Consider the following 12,802-nt stretch of genomic DNA (forward strand, 5'->3'; position numbering starts at 1 on the left):
CTGGGAGCGAGGGAGGCCTTGGGCCAGAACTGGAATCTCCTTGGAGGCTGCCTCAGGCCAGATTTCGCCTGCTCCAGCTGGGACCCCTGCTTCCTGATTAAGGAAGACCCAAGACCCAAGATGGAGACACACACAGGCGGGACCAGCCTTGTTCTAGCGATGGCTTTGAGCTTGCTGGGGCTAAAACGCTTCTCCTCCAGAAGGTGCCTCTCTGTGGACGTTGACTAGCAGGGCTGTGGGTAGGTGGACCAGCCAGGGCTTAAAGCCCAAGATGGGCCCACTGGAAGCTTCCCGCTGGGCTGTGGGGGAAGCCTCCTCATTCACTTATCCATCAGCCACTTAGCTTCTGCCACTCTGCCTCTGGGGACTTGGGTGTGCTGCCACCCGTGGTCCAGCCACTTTACCTTTAAATGGAACCCACCTTTCCTAGGATGGACGATGAGAGAGCCTTGGTGCTCCCCCTGCAGCCGGCAGTAGCCATCTATGAGGTCAGCCATGTTCTCAGCCTCTGCCAGGGATGAGGTTTTGATGGACAAGGCCTGAGGAGCAGAGACCAGCCAAGGGTGAAACCCCAGAGCGTTAGCTAGAGACCACCCCCAGGGCTGGCGAACAGATGGCAGGACCCCTGCCACAACCCTTGCCTGGATGCCAATGTTGTCTGCACCTGTCCTGGGGCCCTACCCTGGAGTCCAGACTGCATTCTGTCACCCCTTTCACCTGTACGTCCATGCTCTCCAAAGGCCAGTCCCAGGCCTCACTTATTTTGGCCTCTGAGCACACAGCACAATGCCTGGTATCTAGTCGGTGCTCAATAAATAGAAGCAGAAACTGAGAAAATGGAAGAGGGGGCTGGGCGCAGTGGCTCACACCTATAATCCCAGCACTTTAGAAGGCTGAGGCAGGCAGATCACCTGAGGTCAGGAGCTTGAGACCAGCCTGGCCAACATGGTGAAACCCTGTGTCTACTAAAAGTAAAAAAATTAGTTGGGTCTTGTGGCATGCATCTGCAGTCCTAGCTATTCAGGAGGCTGAGGCAGGAGAATCTGTTGAACTCAGGAGGCGGCGGTTACAGTGAGTTGAGATTGTTCAGCAGTCAAAGAAGCAGGTCATGAGGGAGTCAGCAAGCAGGGGAGGAAGAAGAGGAGAATTCCAGAGGGAGAGGAGCAAGAGAGCAGGGGAGCAGAGAGAGGGAGGGATAGGTCAGCAGTGAGAGGGAGGAGAGGAGAGCCAGCAGTTCAAACAGAGGGGGAGAGAAGTTCAGTACCACTGCGCTCTGGCCTGGGCGACAGAGTAAGACTTTGTCAAGAAAGGAAAGAAAAGGAAAGGAAAGGAGAGGAAAGGAAGGAAGGAAGGAAGGAAGAAGGGGAGGCAATGGGGCAGGGCACAGATGGGTGAAAGGAGAGAGAGATGAACACTCTGCAGCCTGAGGTCTCTCTGGGTGTTTTACCACAAAACAAAACAAAACAAAGCAAAACAAAACAAAACAAACAAAAAAACCCCATGTTTTTGAGGTCTTGATGTCCACATCATTGTTCTCTTCGTAAAACTTAGGCCTGTGATTTATACCTGACTTCTGCTCACCTTGAACATTCCTCTACCTGAAAACCTTCCCAATTTCTTTCCTGACATTAAACAAATTGTTTCCCGAATTTTCCTACAATTTATCATCATCCTGGTACCTTTTGTCTAACAACTTGGTGCAGTTTTCTTAACACGATCCCCAAAGCCAGGAAGCTCCTGGCCTCCTGCGTGCCATGGACTTTTGCTCTGAGCAAGAGCTCCCAACTTGCCATTATATCCCCTGCAGAGCTGCCAGGTGCCCAGAGACACTCACCTGGGGGGCACCTTCAATGCCCAGCTGCAGTACCGCCTGGCCCTCCTCCAGTGGCAGGCACCTGATGGACCTGATCTGCTTGAACTCGGCCAGGCAGGTGGGCTGCGGGAAAAGAAGGGGGAGCTTCAGACCATCCCACTACCAGGACTGGGCCATGCAGATTGGTCAGTATGGGGGAGCTGGGGTGAGGAGGAACTGGGAGTTTCTCTGGGAGATGAAGAGAGAATCAAAGACTGGTCAGTATGGGGGAGCTGGGGTGAGGAATCAAAGACTATTAAGGCTAGACGGATCCTCTAGTTCAGAGGTGTCCAATCTTTTGGCTTCCCTGGGTCACATTGGAAGAAGAATTGTCTTGGGCCACACATAAAATACACTAACACTACTTGAGTGTAAAAAAAAAATCGCACAAAAAATCTTATCATGTTTTAAGAAAGTTTACAAATTTGTGTTGGGCTGCATTCAAAGCCGTCCTGGGACCACAAGCTTGATCTAGACCAAGTCCCTCCCTATGCCAAGGAGAAAATGAGGTCTAGAGAAAGCCAGGACTTGCTCAAGGTCATGTGCCAAGCTGGCAGTGGAGCCAGGACTGGACCCAGGTCCCCTGGCTTCCAAGGGAATCATGCCTCATATTGTTGCTGAAAGGGCAAGACTGCTGAGCTCTGTGAGTAATCATAGCGGCCCTGTCTCCCCCCCGCCACCTCTGTGTAGATGACAGCCACGGGGATGTAAAGGGCCATCTGCCCCACGATGCCATCTCCAAACGCTCTCCACTGCTGCTCACACCAGGGCATGGCCTTAGAAAGGACTCTGCTCTCAGCAACGGGGGCAAGAAGAACTGAAGTGGCAGACAGAGCAGGAGGCAGCAGAGAGAGGAAGGCCTCCCCACCTGGGGCTGGGTGGGGCCGCCCCCAGTCTTTCTACCTTTGCATCCTGACTGGTCAGCTGGCGGATCCCTTTAGGGCCAATGACCAGGTCCACAGTAATGTTCCATCCTTGCTGGAATAAAAGGAGAGGGGACTGTTGTCCTAGAGCTGCCCTCCCCATTCTTCAGAAACTTGAAGAAAAGCTCCCTAAGCTAGACACAGGCCACCGTTTCCTGGGTCTCCAGCTCCTTCCTGCCGAAACCCTGGCCATATGGATTTTCCCCTCCTGACACCTTTCCTGTCCTGCCCACCTCCCAGAGCTGGAGGCCAAAATTTCAGTGCCTGCTTCAGGCAAGGGGATGTTCGTGACTTCCACTGTCAGCAGGTCAGCGAGGCTCTGCTGCCTGAGAATCTGCAGCAACTGCAGCGTCTCCCTGCCCCCTCCTGGCCCCCTTTCCCGAGAGGCCTGGGATCCAGGTCAGGGAGAGGCTCAAGAGAGCCTGCCATTACAATGAGTTCACAGCGGTAGGTCTCCCGGTCGATGTTGGCGAAGCCCGCGAGAGTGTTGAAGAACTTCATGACGCACTCCTCCTCCCTGAGCGAGGCGTACTGCTGGAAGGTCTGCTGGATCATCTTCCGGAACTGTTTGGGCTGGGGGAGGGGATGGGCAGTGTGAGCAAGGCCAGCTCCTCCCAGGTCTCACTCCTTCCCTTAGGGTCTCACTGAGAGACTGCCCGCTGCTCGAAAATGATCCCCAGCGCCTTTGCCCCCAAAGCAGCTGTGATCTATGACCTAAAACACACACCCATTGTCTCAAGGGAGACTCCCCATACCCCTATGAAGGAAGTGGAGGGGGCAAGGGGTAGCTTCCCAGTACTGGGGCCAGAGAGCTGATCAGGCCTGGATGCGGAGCGGGAGCCCAGGCATGTCACAGTTGGATCCCCAGCCCCAGAGAGGACCCCTGGGTGCATTTAATAGTCCTGTGTCCAAATGCCCAAGGCCATGCAGATGCCCTGGCTTCTCTGAGTATCCCCAGTCTCATCCCTTCCACTCTAGTCTTGGGAATCAGCACAAAGAGGTCCTCGCCCATTGGTTTCCTCACCTTTAAGTTCTCCTGCATCTGCTTTGGGAAAAACAAGTCCAGCCCCACTTCCTTTCTGCAAAAAGGAAGAAAAAGGCAGCATGTGACTCCCCCTGACCCCCATCCCAGGACTGCGGGCCAATCAGGAAGAGGTGAGAAGGCTTTGGGACCTGGAGACGGGCCCTGTGGGGCTCTGGTCTGGGGAGGGGTGGAGGAGAGGGTGAGGAGGAAAAGTACGCATGGAAGGACAGGAAGGGAGGGGAGGTGGGCGACCCCAGAACTTACTCTAGGAGCTCGAAGTTGGACTTCTTGTCAAGGGCATTGTGGGGCATATCCTTGAAGAACCGCCTGGAGAAAGAGGTGGTGGAGGGGGGGCTGAAGGCTGGAGAATGAGGGAGTCAGACCCAGGGCACCTCAGGCCACTAGAAGCCCCCTTCCCCTGCCATATATGGGAATCACCAGGAGAAAGGAAGTTAGGAAAGTCATAAAATTTAGTATTTTGACCTGTGAGGAAAAGGAAACTCCCACAAATTTCATTCCAAGAAAAGACTCCAGCCTTGGATCCTAGGAAACTCACGCTAGGAATGGGCAGATACTGGGCTGAGGAGGAAGATGGTGGCTCCATCTGTGGCCTCTCAGAACAAAGGCCCAAGGCAGCCAAGGCTTGAATGATCAGCCTAGGAACACCGACCTTCACCTGCAGGTCCTGGGGGACTCTTGTGATTTCCTTTTCACTTATTTGCTATCTCTGAGATATTATATGTGTGTATGTTTGTGTGTTCATTTAGATACTTGCTAAATGTAGCACTGTATATATACAAACTTGAGGACTTATAGAAGAAGAAAATAAAATTATTCATAGTCTAACCAGAGGAGACAGCTATTATACTTTACTCATATTCTTTAAGTCTCATTTCCCCTAAAAATGTATGCTTTGATAAATACTTTTATGTAATTGTGGCTTAAGCTGAGACCAAATAGCTAATGTCCTCACATGTGCCAGCCTCCCTTCCCTGTCTGGGTCACTGTGTCTAGTAATTTCATTGACTGCTGCAGACATTATCCTACTCCTGATCTTATATTAAAGTCATTCAGTGTTCCTTTAATTCAGCCATCCTTATAAATATCTGGTAAAACTTTTGTGCAACTAATACTATAAGCAGAGTGAGGGAAGTAACTTATGATTCAAAAGCAATGCCTTTTAGACAGTTCACTGTGTTTAGAAAATAGTAAGGTTAGGTCAGGCGTGGTGGCTCACAACTGTAATCCCAGCACTTAAGGAGGCCAAGGCAGGCGGATCACAAGGTCAAGAGATTGAGACCATCCTGGCCAACATGGTGAAACCTTGTCTCTACTAAAAACACAAAAATTAGCTGGGCGTGGTGGCGCATGCCTGTAGTCCTAGCTACTCGGGAGGCTGCAGGAGAATCACTTGAACCCAGGAGGCGGAGGTTGCAGTGAGCCAAGATTGCGCCATTGCACTCCAGCATGGGAGTGAAACTCTGTCTCAAAAAAATGGAAAAGAAGACACTCATGGCATGAAATCATAGAGGAAATACCCAATAAAAATGTAAAACATAAAATGCTATATCCTTAACAATTTTTAATAAATGGTGTCTTTGAATATATTGTCAAGCAAAATAAGTAGTTACCAAGAAATATGGTCCCAATTTTGCACTCTGTGCCCTAGCCTGAGACACTGGGCAATGTCTGGAGATAGTTCTGGTTATCATACCTAGTTGGAGTAGGGGGCTGGTAGTGCTACCAGCCTCAAGTGGGTAGAGACCAGGGATACTGCTAAACATCCTTCAATGCACAGGAAGCCAACCCCCAACACCCCTAACAAAGAAGCATCCAGCCCCAAATGTCACTAGTAGTGAGGCTAGAAAACCCTGGGAATTTGATCCAAGAAAAGACCTTAGAAAACTAAGAAGATGGGTCCTTCCCTACCCTTACTTCTCTGTACTGGGTATCTGACAGAGCGAGGTAAGCAATGGTGCCTGAGATGGGATGTTCTTGCTAAGGGCAGATGTACAGAATTGGAAACCAGAAGAACTGGCAGATAGGAATGACATTCAGATGTAGCGAAGGTCCCCAGCCCCCAGGCCATGGACCGGTACTGGTCCGTGGCCTGTTAGGAAGCTGGCCGCAGAGCAGGATGTGAGCAGTGGGTGAGTGACCGACGTTTCATCTGTATTTACAGCTGTCCCCCATCACTTGCTATATTGCCTGAGTTCCATCTCCTGTCAGATCAGTGGCGACATTGGATTCTCATAGGAGTGTGAACCCTATTGTGAACTGTGTATGAAAGGGATCTGGGTTTCACGCTCCTTATGAGAATCTAATGCTCAGTGATCTGTCACTGCCTCCTATCACATCCAGATGGACCATTTAGTTGCAGGAAAACAAGCTTAGGGCTTGCACTGATTCTACATTATGGTGAGTTGTACATTTATTTTATTATATATTACAATGTAATAATAACAGAAATAAAGTACACAATAAATATAATGTGCTTGAATCATCCCGAAACCATCCCCCACCCCAACCCCAGTCCATGGAAAAACTGTCTTCCACAAAACTGGTCCCTGGTGCCCAAAAGGTTGGGGGCCTCTGAGGTATAGGACATGAGAAGCCTACCCAGGATTCTCCCCTGGATGGAAGCTCCTCCTCCTCTTCTGCCTCCCACTTGAAGAGTGCCTGCAGTTAAGATCCCCAAATTCCATACGATTGACCATGGCAGCTTTAGAAAACGTTTCAAGCCAGTGTTACCTGCTCGACCTCCACAGTAATAAGAAACCTCAGGGTGATTATAGGTAGCTTGGTCATCTGTAGTTCCCCTGGGTTGAGTGAGCCATAAAATATACACCTAGGTAACTGAACACATTGGCTTGCTGTACACAGCTATTTAATTCTAACAGAATAAATGTTGGCAAAGGTCCACTGAGGAAGAAGATTTCAGTTCTTTCAGAGTTATCCATTTATTCAACTATGTATTGAGTTCTTATGTGCCAGGCAAAGGCAGCACCCATTCTGACTCTAAGGATTTGACAGAATTTCACAATCTGGTGCACGGGGACATGTCATTGCCTCACAGAGCTCTGCGCAAGTACAGTGGTATTGCAAAGGAGGATGGAGGAGGTCAGGATGGGGCAGAAAAGGCTTCAAGATGAAGAGACCCTTAGGCTGGCTTGATGAGAAGAGCAGATGGTCACACTGCTTGTAATTGACACCTCATAGGCTCACGCTGAGGTTTCCTGTGTATGTAGAGGACAGGCAGGTAACATGGGCTCAGTACATTTTCTAAAGGTGCCAGAAGATAGAAGAGTTTACTAGGCTGGAAAGGGAAATGAGAAGACTGTGCCAGGCAGGAGGGATGCATTGCCCACCCATGGGGTGAGATCTGCTTCCCAGCCACAAAGGAGAGTGGTTTCCTAAAGCCACTCCAGGCTTACGATCTGTTGTTGAATGAATAAATGAACTTTGAGACTTGTGAAGAAAGAATTTGGAAGGCTGGGATATTTAAATATTACATTTTTAAAAACAGAGTTAGCTAAATGAAAGGGTAAACACATTTTGAAATTAACACTGAGCAATTAAGGCACAAAAAACCCCCAACATTTTAGCATGATCAAGGTGGTAGTGAATGGAAAAATGTTTTATTAGGATAAAGGAAGCTCAGCTAGCACATCGAGGTCGCCCCAAACTCCTGAATCCAGCTTGCTTAGCCCACTCCCTGTGTCCCAGATGGCCCTTCTCTCAGGCATAGAAGATCATTTACATAGTCACCATCGACAAAAGTGTCCATTCACTCAGATGTGCCACAATCTGGGTGTTTCTAACATTTGTAGCAACTGAACATCTTGGGAACGTCTGGGAGAACTAGTAACCATCACTCAAGGGAGACGCTGCTCTCCCCAGCAAGGTAGCTTCCCAATCTTCTGTGCTGAGTCCCATCTCAGCTGCTCTCCAGGGGCACCCAGGTCTCCCCAATATGCCTGAACTGCCATCACTCAGTGAGGCCGTGCCTACCTGGAGTGCCCTCTAGTGCCTGACTGGTCCTTCCAGCTCAAGACTGCAATTTTGAGTAGCTAACAACAGGTGGACAGCGGTGGAGTCTATAATCAGATACAGGCCTATGACTGATACCCTGGTAAGGACAGCAGAAAATAAGGAAACAACCAAATCAAATCCAGTTGGTTTCTTTTTTTCTTCTAAACATCAATAGAAATTAACTACAAACCAAGATACCTTTTGATGCAAAGCAAGCTGTCTGTTGTTTCTCTAATCTTTATTTATTATCAGTTACTTAATTAATCTGGGGTTAAACATTCACTCTGTGTTGTTGTTGTTGTTGTTTTAGGGCTCTGCTGGGGGTGGACAATAGTCCTAGGTATCTCAGGTCAAGGGGGAGAAGTTATTTGGTTCCTCAAACTGGGCAGGTACTGATTTCTAGCATAGAGGCCCTGAATTTCAAACTTTCATTTAGAGGCATTATTTAGATCAAACATTTGGCATTTATAAAGCACCTCCAATAAATGAATAAAATTAACTAGGCATCATTCCCGCTATATGAGATTCTGGAAAAGGCAAAATTATGGCAACAATAAAATGATCAATGGTTGCCAGGGTTAGAGGGAAGGAGGGATGGACAGGTGGAGTATGGAGAAATTTCAGGGCAGTGAAACTACTCTGTGCAATACTATAATGGTGGCTATAGGTCATTATTCATTTAGCCAACCCATAGAACATACAATACCAAGAGTGAACCCTAATGTAAACTACAGGTTTTAGGTAATAATGATGTGTCAATGTAGGCTCATCAATTGTAACAAATGCACCACTTTGGTGGGGAACTCTGATGGAGAATGTCGATAGTAGGGGAGGCTGTGCATGTGTGGGGAAGAGGGTATATAGGAACTCTGTACCTTCTGCTCAATTTTGATGTGAACCTGTAACTTCTCTAAAGAATAAAGCCTATTCAAAATAAATAAATGAAAGAAGGGTAAAGAGAAAAAAGTAACTAAAATAAAATAAATACTTATTGAATACTTTGGTCCCTGCCATTGCTCTAATTACTTTAAATACATTAACTCATTTATTATTCATAACAACCTTGCAGGTTTGTTATGTTACTATTGTATAGTATGCAATACTATACAATACTATACTATAGTATACTATGCAATACTATACAATAGTAACATAACATACATATTATATAGTAGCATATATGTTATATAGTAGCATATATGTGTTACATAGCAACACATATATGTTATATAGTAACATAACATTGTTCTATGTTATATAGTATAACAAATGTTATATGATAACATAACATGTTTTATAGTAACACAATGTTACTATAATGTTACTATTATCATTCCTATTTCACAGATGAAGGAATCCAGGCAGAAAGAGGGTAATCAACTTGCCCAGAATAACTCAGGAAACACAGGACTCCATGGAGGATTCATTTCACTAATCTCGTATCCAGGCATACATCATACCTCTTTTATAAGCTGAAATAATACAATTTTTTTTTCCTGGAGATGCTGTATATCTATAGGCAGGTGGCATAATCAATGATGTTAATAGGACATGGGATTATTGCCCATGATTTGTAGGTAGCCCCACACTCTGGGACAATTTTAGGCAAGAGCCACAGCCGTAGAAAATTCTGCCTAATGGCCTGATTTTCTGAAATGTGTCCAATTCTCTCTGGGTGAGAAATAGTTCTAACTTGACTTTAAAATGGCTCATCATAACAAATAACTGCATTCAACTTTAAAAATTATTAGACCTGCAAATCTTCTATTCGGTTTACAAAATAGGTGTTTTCCATATTCTCTCCCTAATATCATATACCCCACATTTCAATGGTCAACCAGTAAGAATAGGAACATCTCTCCGACTCTGTTCCTCACACTCAGGAGATATGAAACAATACGTCTCTTGCACAAAACAAGCATGGCTTTTAGAATCATCCTGCACTGGTTCTAGCAGATATCAGCAGTCACACTCTTGACAATACTACCTACAGGTGTCATGTCGGATGCCTCGCCCTGTCCTCCAAAACATCAGTGCAGTGCCTGGAGCTTAGGCCACCACCAGTAATAGTCTGGGGATGATTGGAGGATATAATAAAGTAAGATAGAATGTTAATGGGTCTTCGTGATGCTGTTTTACAACTAAGTGATGACTGCTTGACAGGTGACAAGTGATAGATGTCTCAAAGTGACACTAGCATCCTGTCTCAAAGTGACACTAGATCCATAAATAAAAAGGTAAAGATAAGCTTTTTCGACTTTTCTAATTTTATAGGGGAAGATGAGACTGTATAGGAGGATGTAATGCAGGTCACAGGAGCCAAGAAGTCTGAGAAGGGATAAAAGGCATAGATAATAAAATAAACTTTGCAGACTGTCCCTGGTCTGCCAGCACTGAGCTCCCAAGATTATTATTAATGGCAGCGAGCTAGGATGCCTTCTAAGCAGCTGCAGGGATGGCAGGCCTCCTCTGTGCAGAAGACTCAAATGCTCCCTTGCTTCTTGAGACAAAGTCACCAAATGTGAAGCCCTCGAAGCTGCCCTTGACCTATTCTGTCACTAATGCCAACAGCCTCAGATGCTGAAATCAAAGTGGGACTCTCCCTTTGCCACCCCACTGCCCCCACCAGAGGACCCCAGAGCATTCTCTTTGACTGAGACTAACAACGGAGCCAGAACTCCCCAGTGACCCCCGTTCTGTAGAAGTGGCAGCAGAGTTCTACTCTCTATTAACCATGAGGTCACAGATAAGGCTCCGGAAATGCAGTTCTAGAAAACAGGAAGTAATCCTTGGCCAGTGATTTCCCTGGCAGTCATCCTGAAAGTCCTTCCATCAACCCATATGACTAATGGTATTCAAGTCACCTAGGGGGCTGGTCGAAAATGCCTACGACAAGGTCCCACCCAGGCCTGCCAAATCAAATCTCCCAAGGGTAGGGCCAGGATGCCTCCAGTTTATTAAGCTCCCAGGTGATTATGATTTGCAAGCAGATGTTAAAACCACTGCTCTAAGACAGAGAAGGGGTAGAGAGAAGGGAAGGAGAAGGTGAAAAGGTGGGGGATGGTGAAACTCAATGGCGCTGCCCTGGTCAAGACAGGGCTAGAGCACAGGTCAATCACATCACCCTCCTCAGTCCCGAATGGCAATGACCCCCTGGCAGCCAAGAATAAGGCCTAATTTTTTAGACTGTCATTCTAATTGTGCCATTCTAACAATATCATTCTAATGATAACATTGGACTGCCATTGTCTGGATGGTGTCTTCCACCATCAGCCCCAACTTACCCCTCCAAACTCACGATTTGCCAGTCTATGCTTTTCCTTCCACTGATCCCTGGAGTGTATCTCCCCTGACCCTTGTTCTCTGCTGATTGAAATCTTTCTCCTCCTTTCAGGAGCAATTCAGATACCCTCTTGCTGGTGCTCTCAGGCAGGATGGATGGCTCCCACATGGAAGTTGGTGCCATCCTCGTTCTGCCTTGTATTGTGATTAATTGTATACACATCTGTCACCTCCCCAACATGGAAGCGTGAGGGCCTCTCTGGATGATGTACTAATTTCACACATATTGATTAACTGCCTACTGGAGATGGGGATACAGCAGTGGACAACACAGATAGACATCTCTAGGCTCAAATGTCCTCCAAATCCTAGTCTGGTGCTCAAGAAACATTTGCTGAATCGCTTGAACAGCAGGAGAGGTGGTTGACAGATGGAAGAAGCCAGCAGCCTGCCGGCAAGAGCAGTGGTAGCAACGGAAGCCAGGAGAGTGAGACTAGGGAGGGGGCTGGTCCCCCTACCCCTACCATCCCGAGGACCCAACACCCAGCCCCTCAGAGCCTCACCTGCTGCTGGTCACCACCTCTCCCCTTCCTGGCTCCCACACACTCAGTCTTGCTTCCCATCTTGGACATAGGGAAAGGCCGGGCTGGCCCAGAGCTCAGCACAGTGCCCTCCCAGCAGAGACCTCAAGGCCACATACCTGAGCTCCAGGCAGCCCAGCTGCAGGGCCATGCCCTCGCTGACCTTGCTGGCGTAGCGCTGCATATAGTCGTTCCGGAGCTGGTGGGGAGAAAGGTCAAGCATTAGACTTGCACCCTCACCCCCGACTTCCCAGGACAGAGGCCTCAGAAGAGGAAGGGCCTCATTCTGCCTCCCTGAGCGACAGCCACCCACCCGACTACAAACAAGCATGGAGCAGGGATGGAGAGCACACGGGGAAGAGGTGCCTGTGCCTCCACAGGCCGAGGCTGTGAGGTTTTTGAGATGCTTTTACAGGCATTCTCTCCCTGCTCCATAGGCAAGAAGTTCAGATTTCCCTCCCCTGCCCACCATTTTGGATAGAAGGAAACTGAGATTTTGCAAGGAGTCAGTAATTTATCCAAAGGCCTGTTGGTAAGTAGTGATAAATGTCATTAACAGGCCAAGAAAAATCTAGCTCAGTCTCTAGCAAACCAGGAGGGAGATCTTGGAGGGACCTAGGACCAGACAGAAAACAACAATGGCCACTCATGTTGATGCTGTGCTTTGTTCTGCACCTGGTGCTGGGCTTCGCTCTGCATATGCATTCTGTCCGGAAAGTCTGAGATGCTCAAAACAGCTCCTGAGAGCCGGTTATTAAGTTTTCAGAAGTTTTGTGAGCAAGTAGGTATCCTACTGGTAGCTTGAAACAGGCCAAGTATGTGGGTGGTATTTACACCATAGAAACTGGCAAGTGCCATAAAAATGAATGAAATAACGGCATTTGCAGCAACCTGGATGGAGTTGGAGACCATTATTCTAAGTGAAGTAACTTCAGAATGGAAAACCAACATTGTATGTTCTCACTCATAAGTGGGAGCTAACCATGATGATGCAAAGGCATAAGAATGATACAACGGACTTTGGGGACTCAGGGGAAAGGGTGAGAGAGGAGTGAGGGATAAAAGACTACACACTGGGTACAATGTACACTGCTTGGGTGATGGGTGC

General features: G+C 47.6%; 2 protein-coding genes across 5 annotated transcripts in view; both read right to left on the bottom strand.

The window, feature by feature from the left end:
* The window catches only part of EPHX2 (epoxide hydrolase 2), a 163,921-nt gene that overhangs the window by 116,514 nt on the left and 34,605 nt on the right, over positions 1-12,802 (bottom strand). The window lies entirely within an intron of this gene.
* The window catches only part of PTK2B (protein tyrosine kinase 2 beta), a 135,878-nt gene that overhangs the window by 27,059 nt on the left and 96,017 nt on the right, over positions 1-12,802 (bottom strand). For all 4 annotated transcript variants that reach the window (XM_050802426.1, XM_050802428.1, XM_050802429.1 and 1 more), the window contains 7 exons: positions 11,814-11,893; positions 4,064-4,126; positions 3,800-3,854; positions 3,208-3,348; positions 2,756-2,830; positions 1,835-1,936; positions 422-539 (listed from right to left, as the gene is read on the bottom strand). In XM_050802426.1, coding sequence (XP_050658383.1) covers positions 422-539; positions 1,835-1,936; positions 2,756-2,830; positions 3,208-3,348; positions 3,800-3,854; positions 4,064-4,126; positions 11,814-11,893 — 634 coding nt within the window. The remainder of the gene's footprint in view (positions 1-421; positions 540-1,834; positions 1,937-2,755; positions 2,831-3,207; positions 3,349-3,799; positions 3,855-4,063; positions 4,127-11,813; positions 11,894-12,802) is intronic.

Source organism: Macaca thibetana, chromosome 8, assembly GCF_024542745.1.
Source record: "Macaca thibetana thibetana isolate TM-01 chromosome 8, ASM2454274v1, whole genome shotgun sequence".
Lineage (NCBI taxonomy): Eukaryota > Metazoa > Chordata > Mammalia > Primates > Cercopithecidae > Macaca > Macaca thibetana.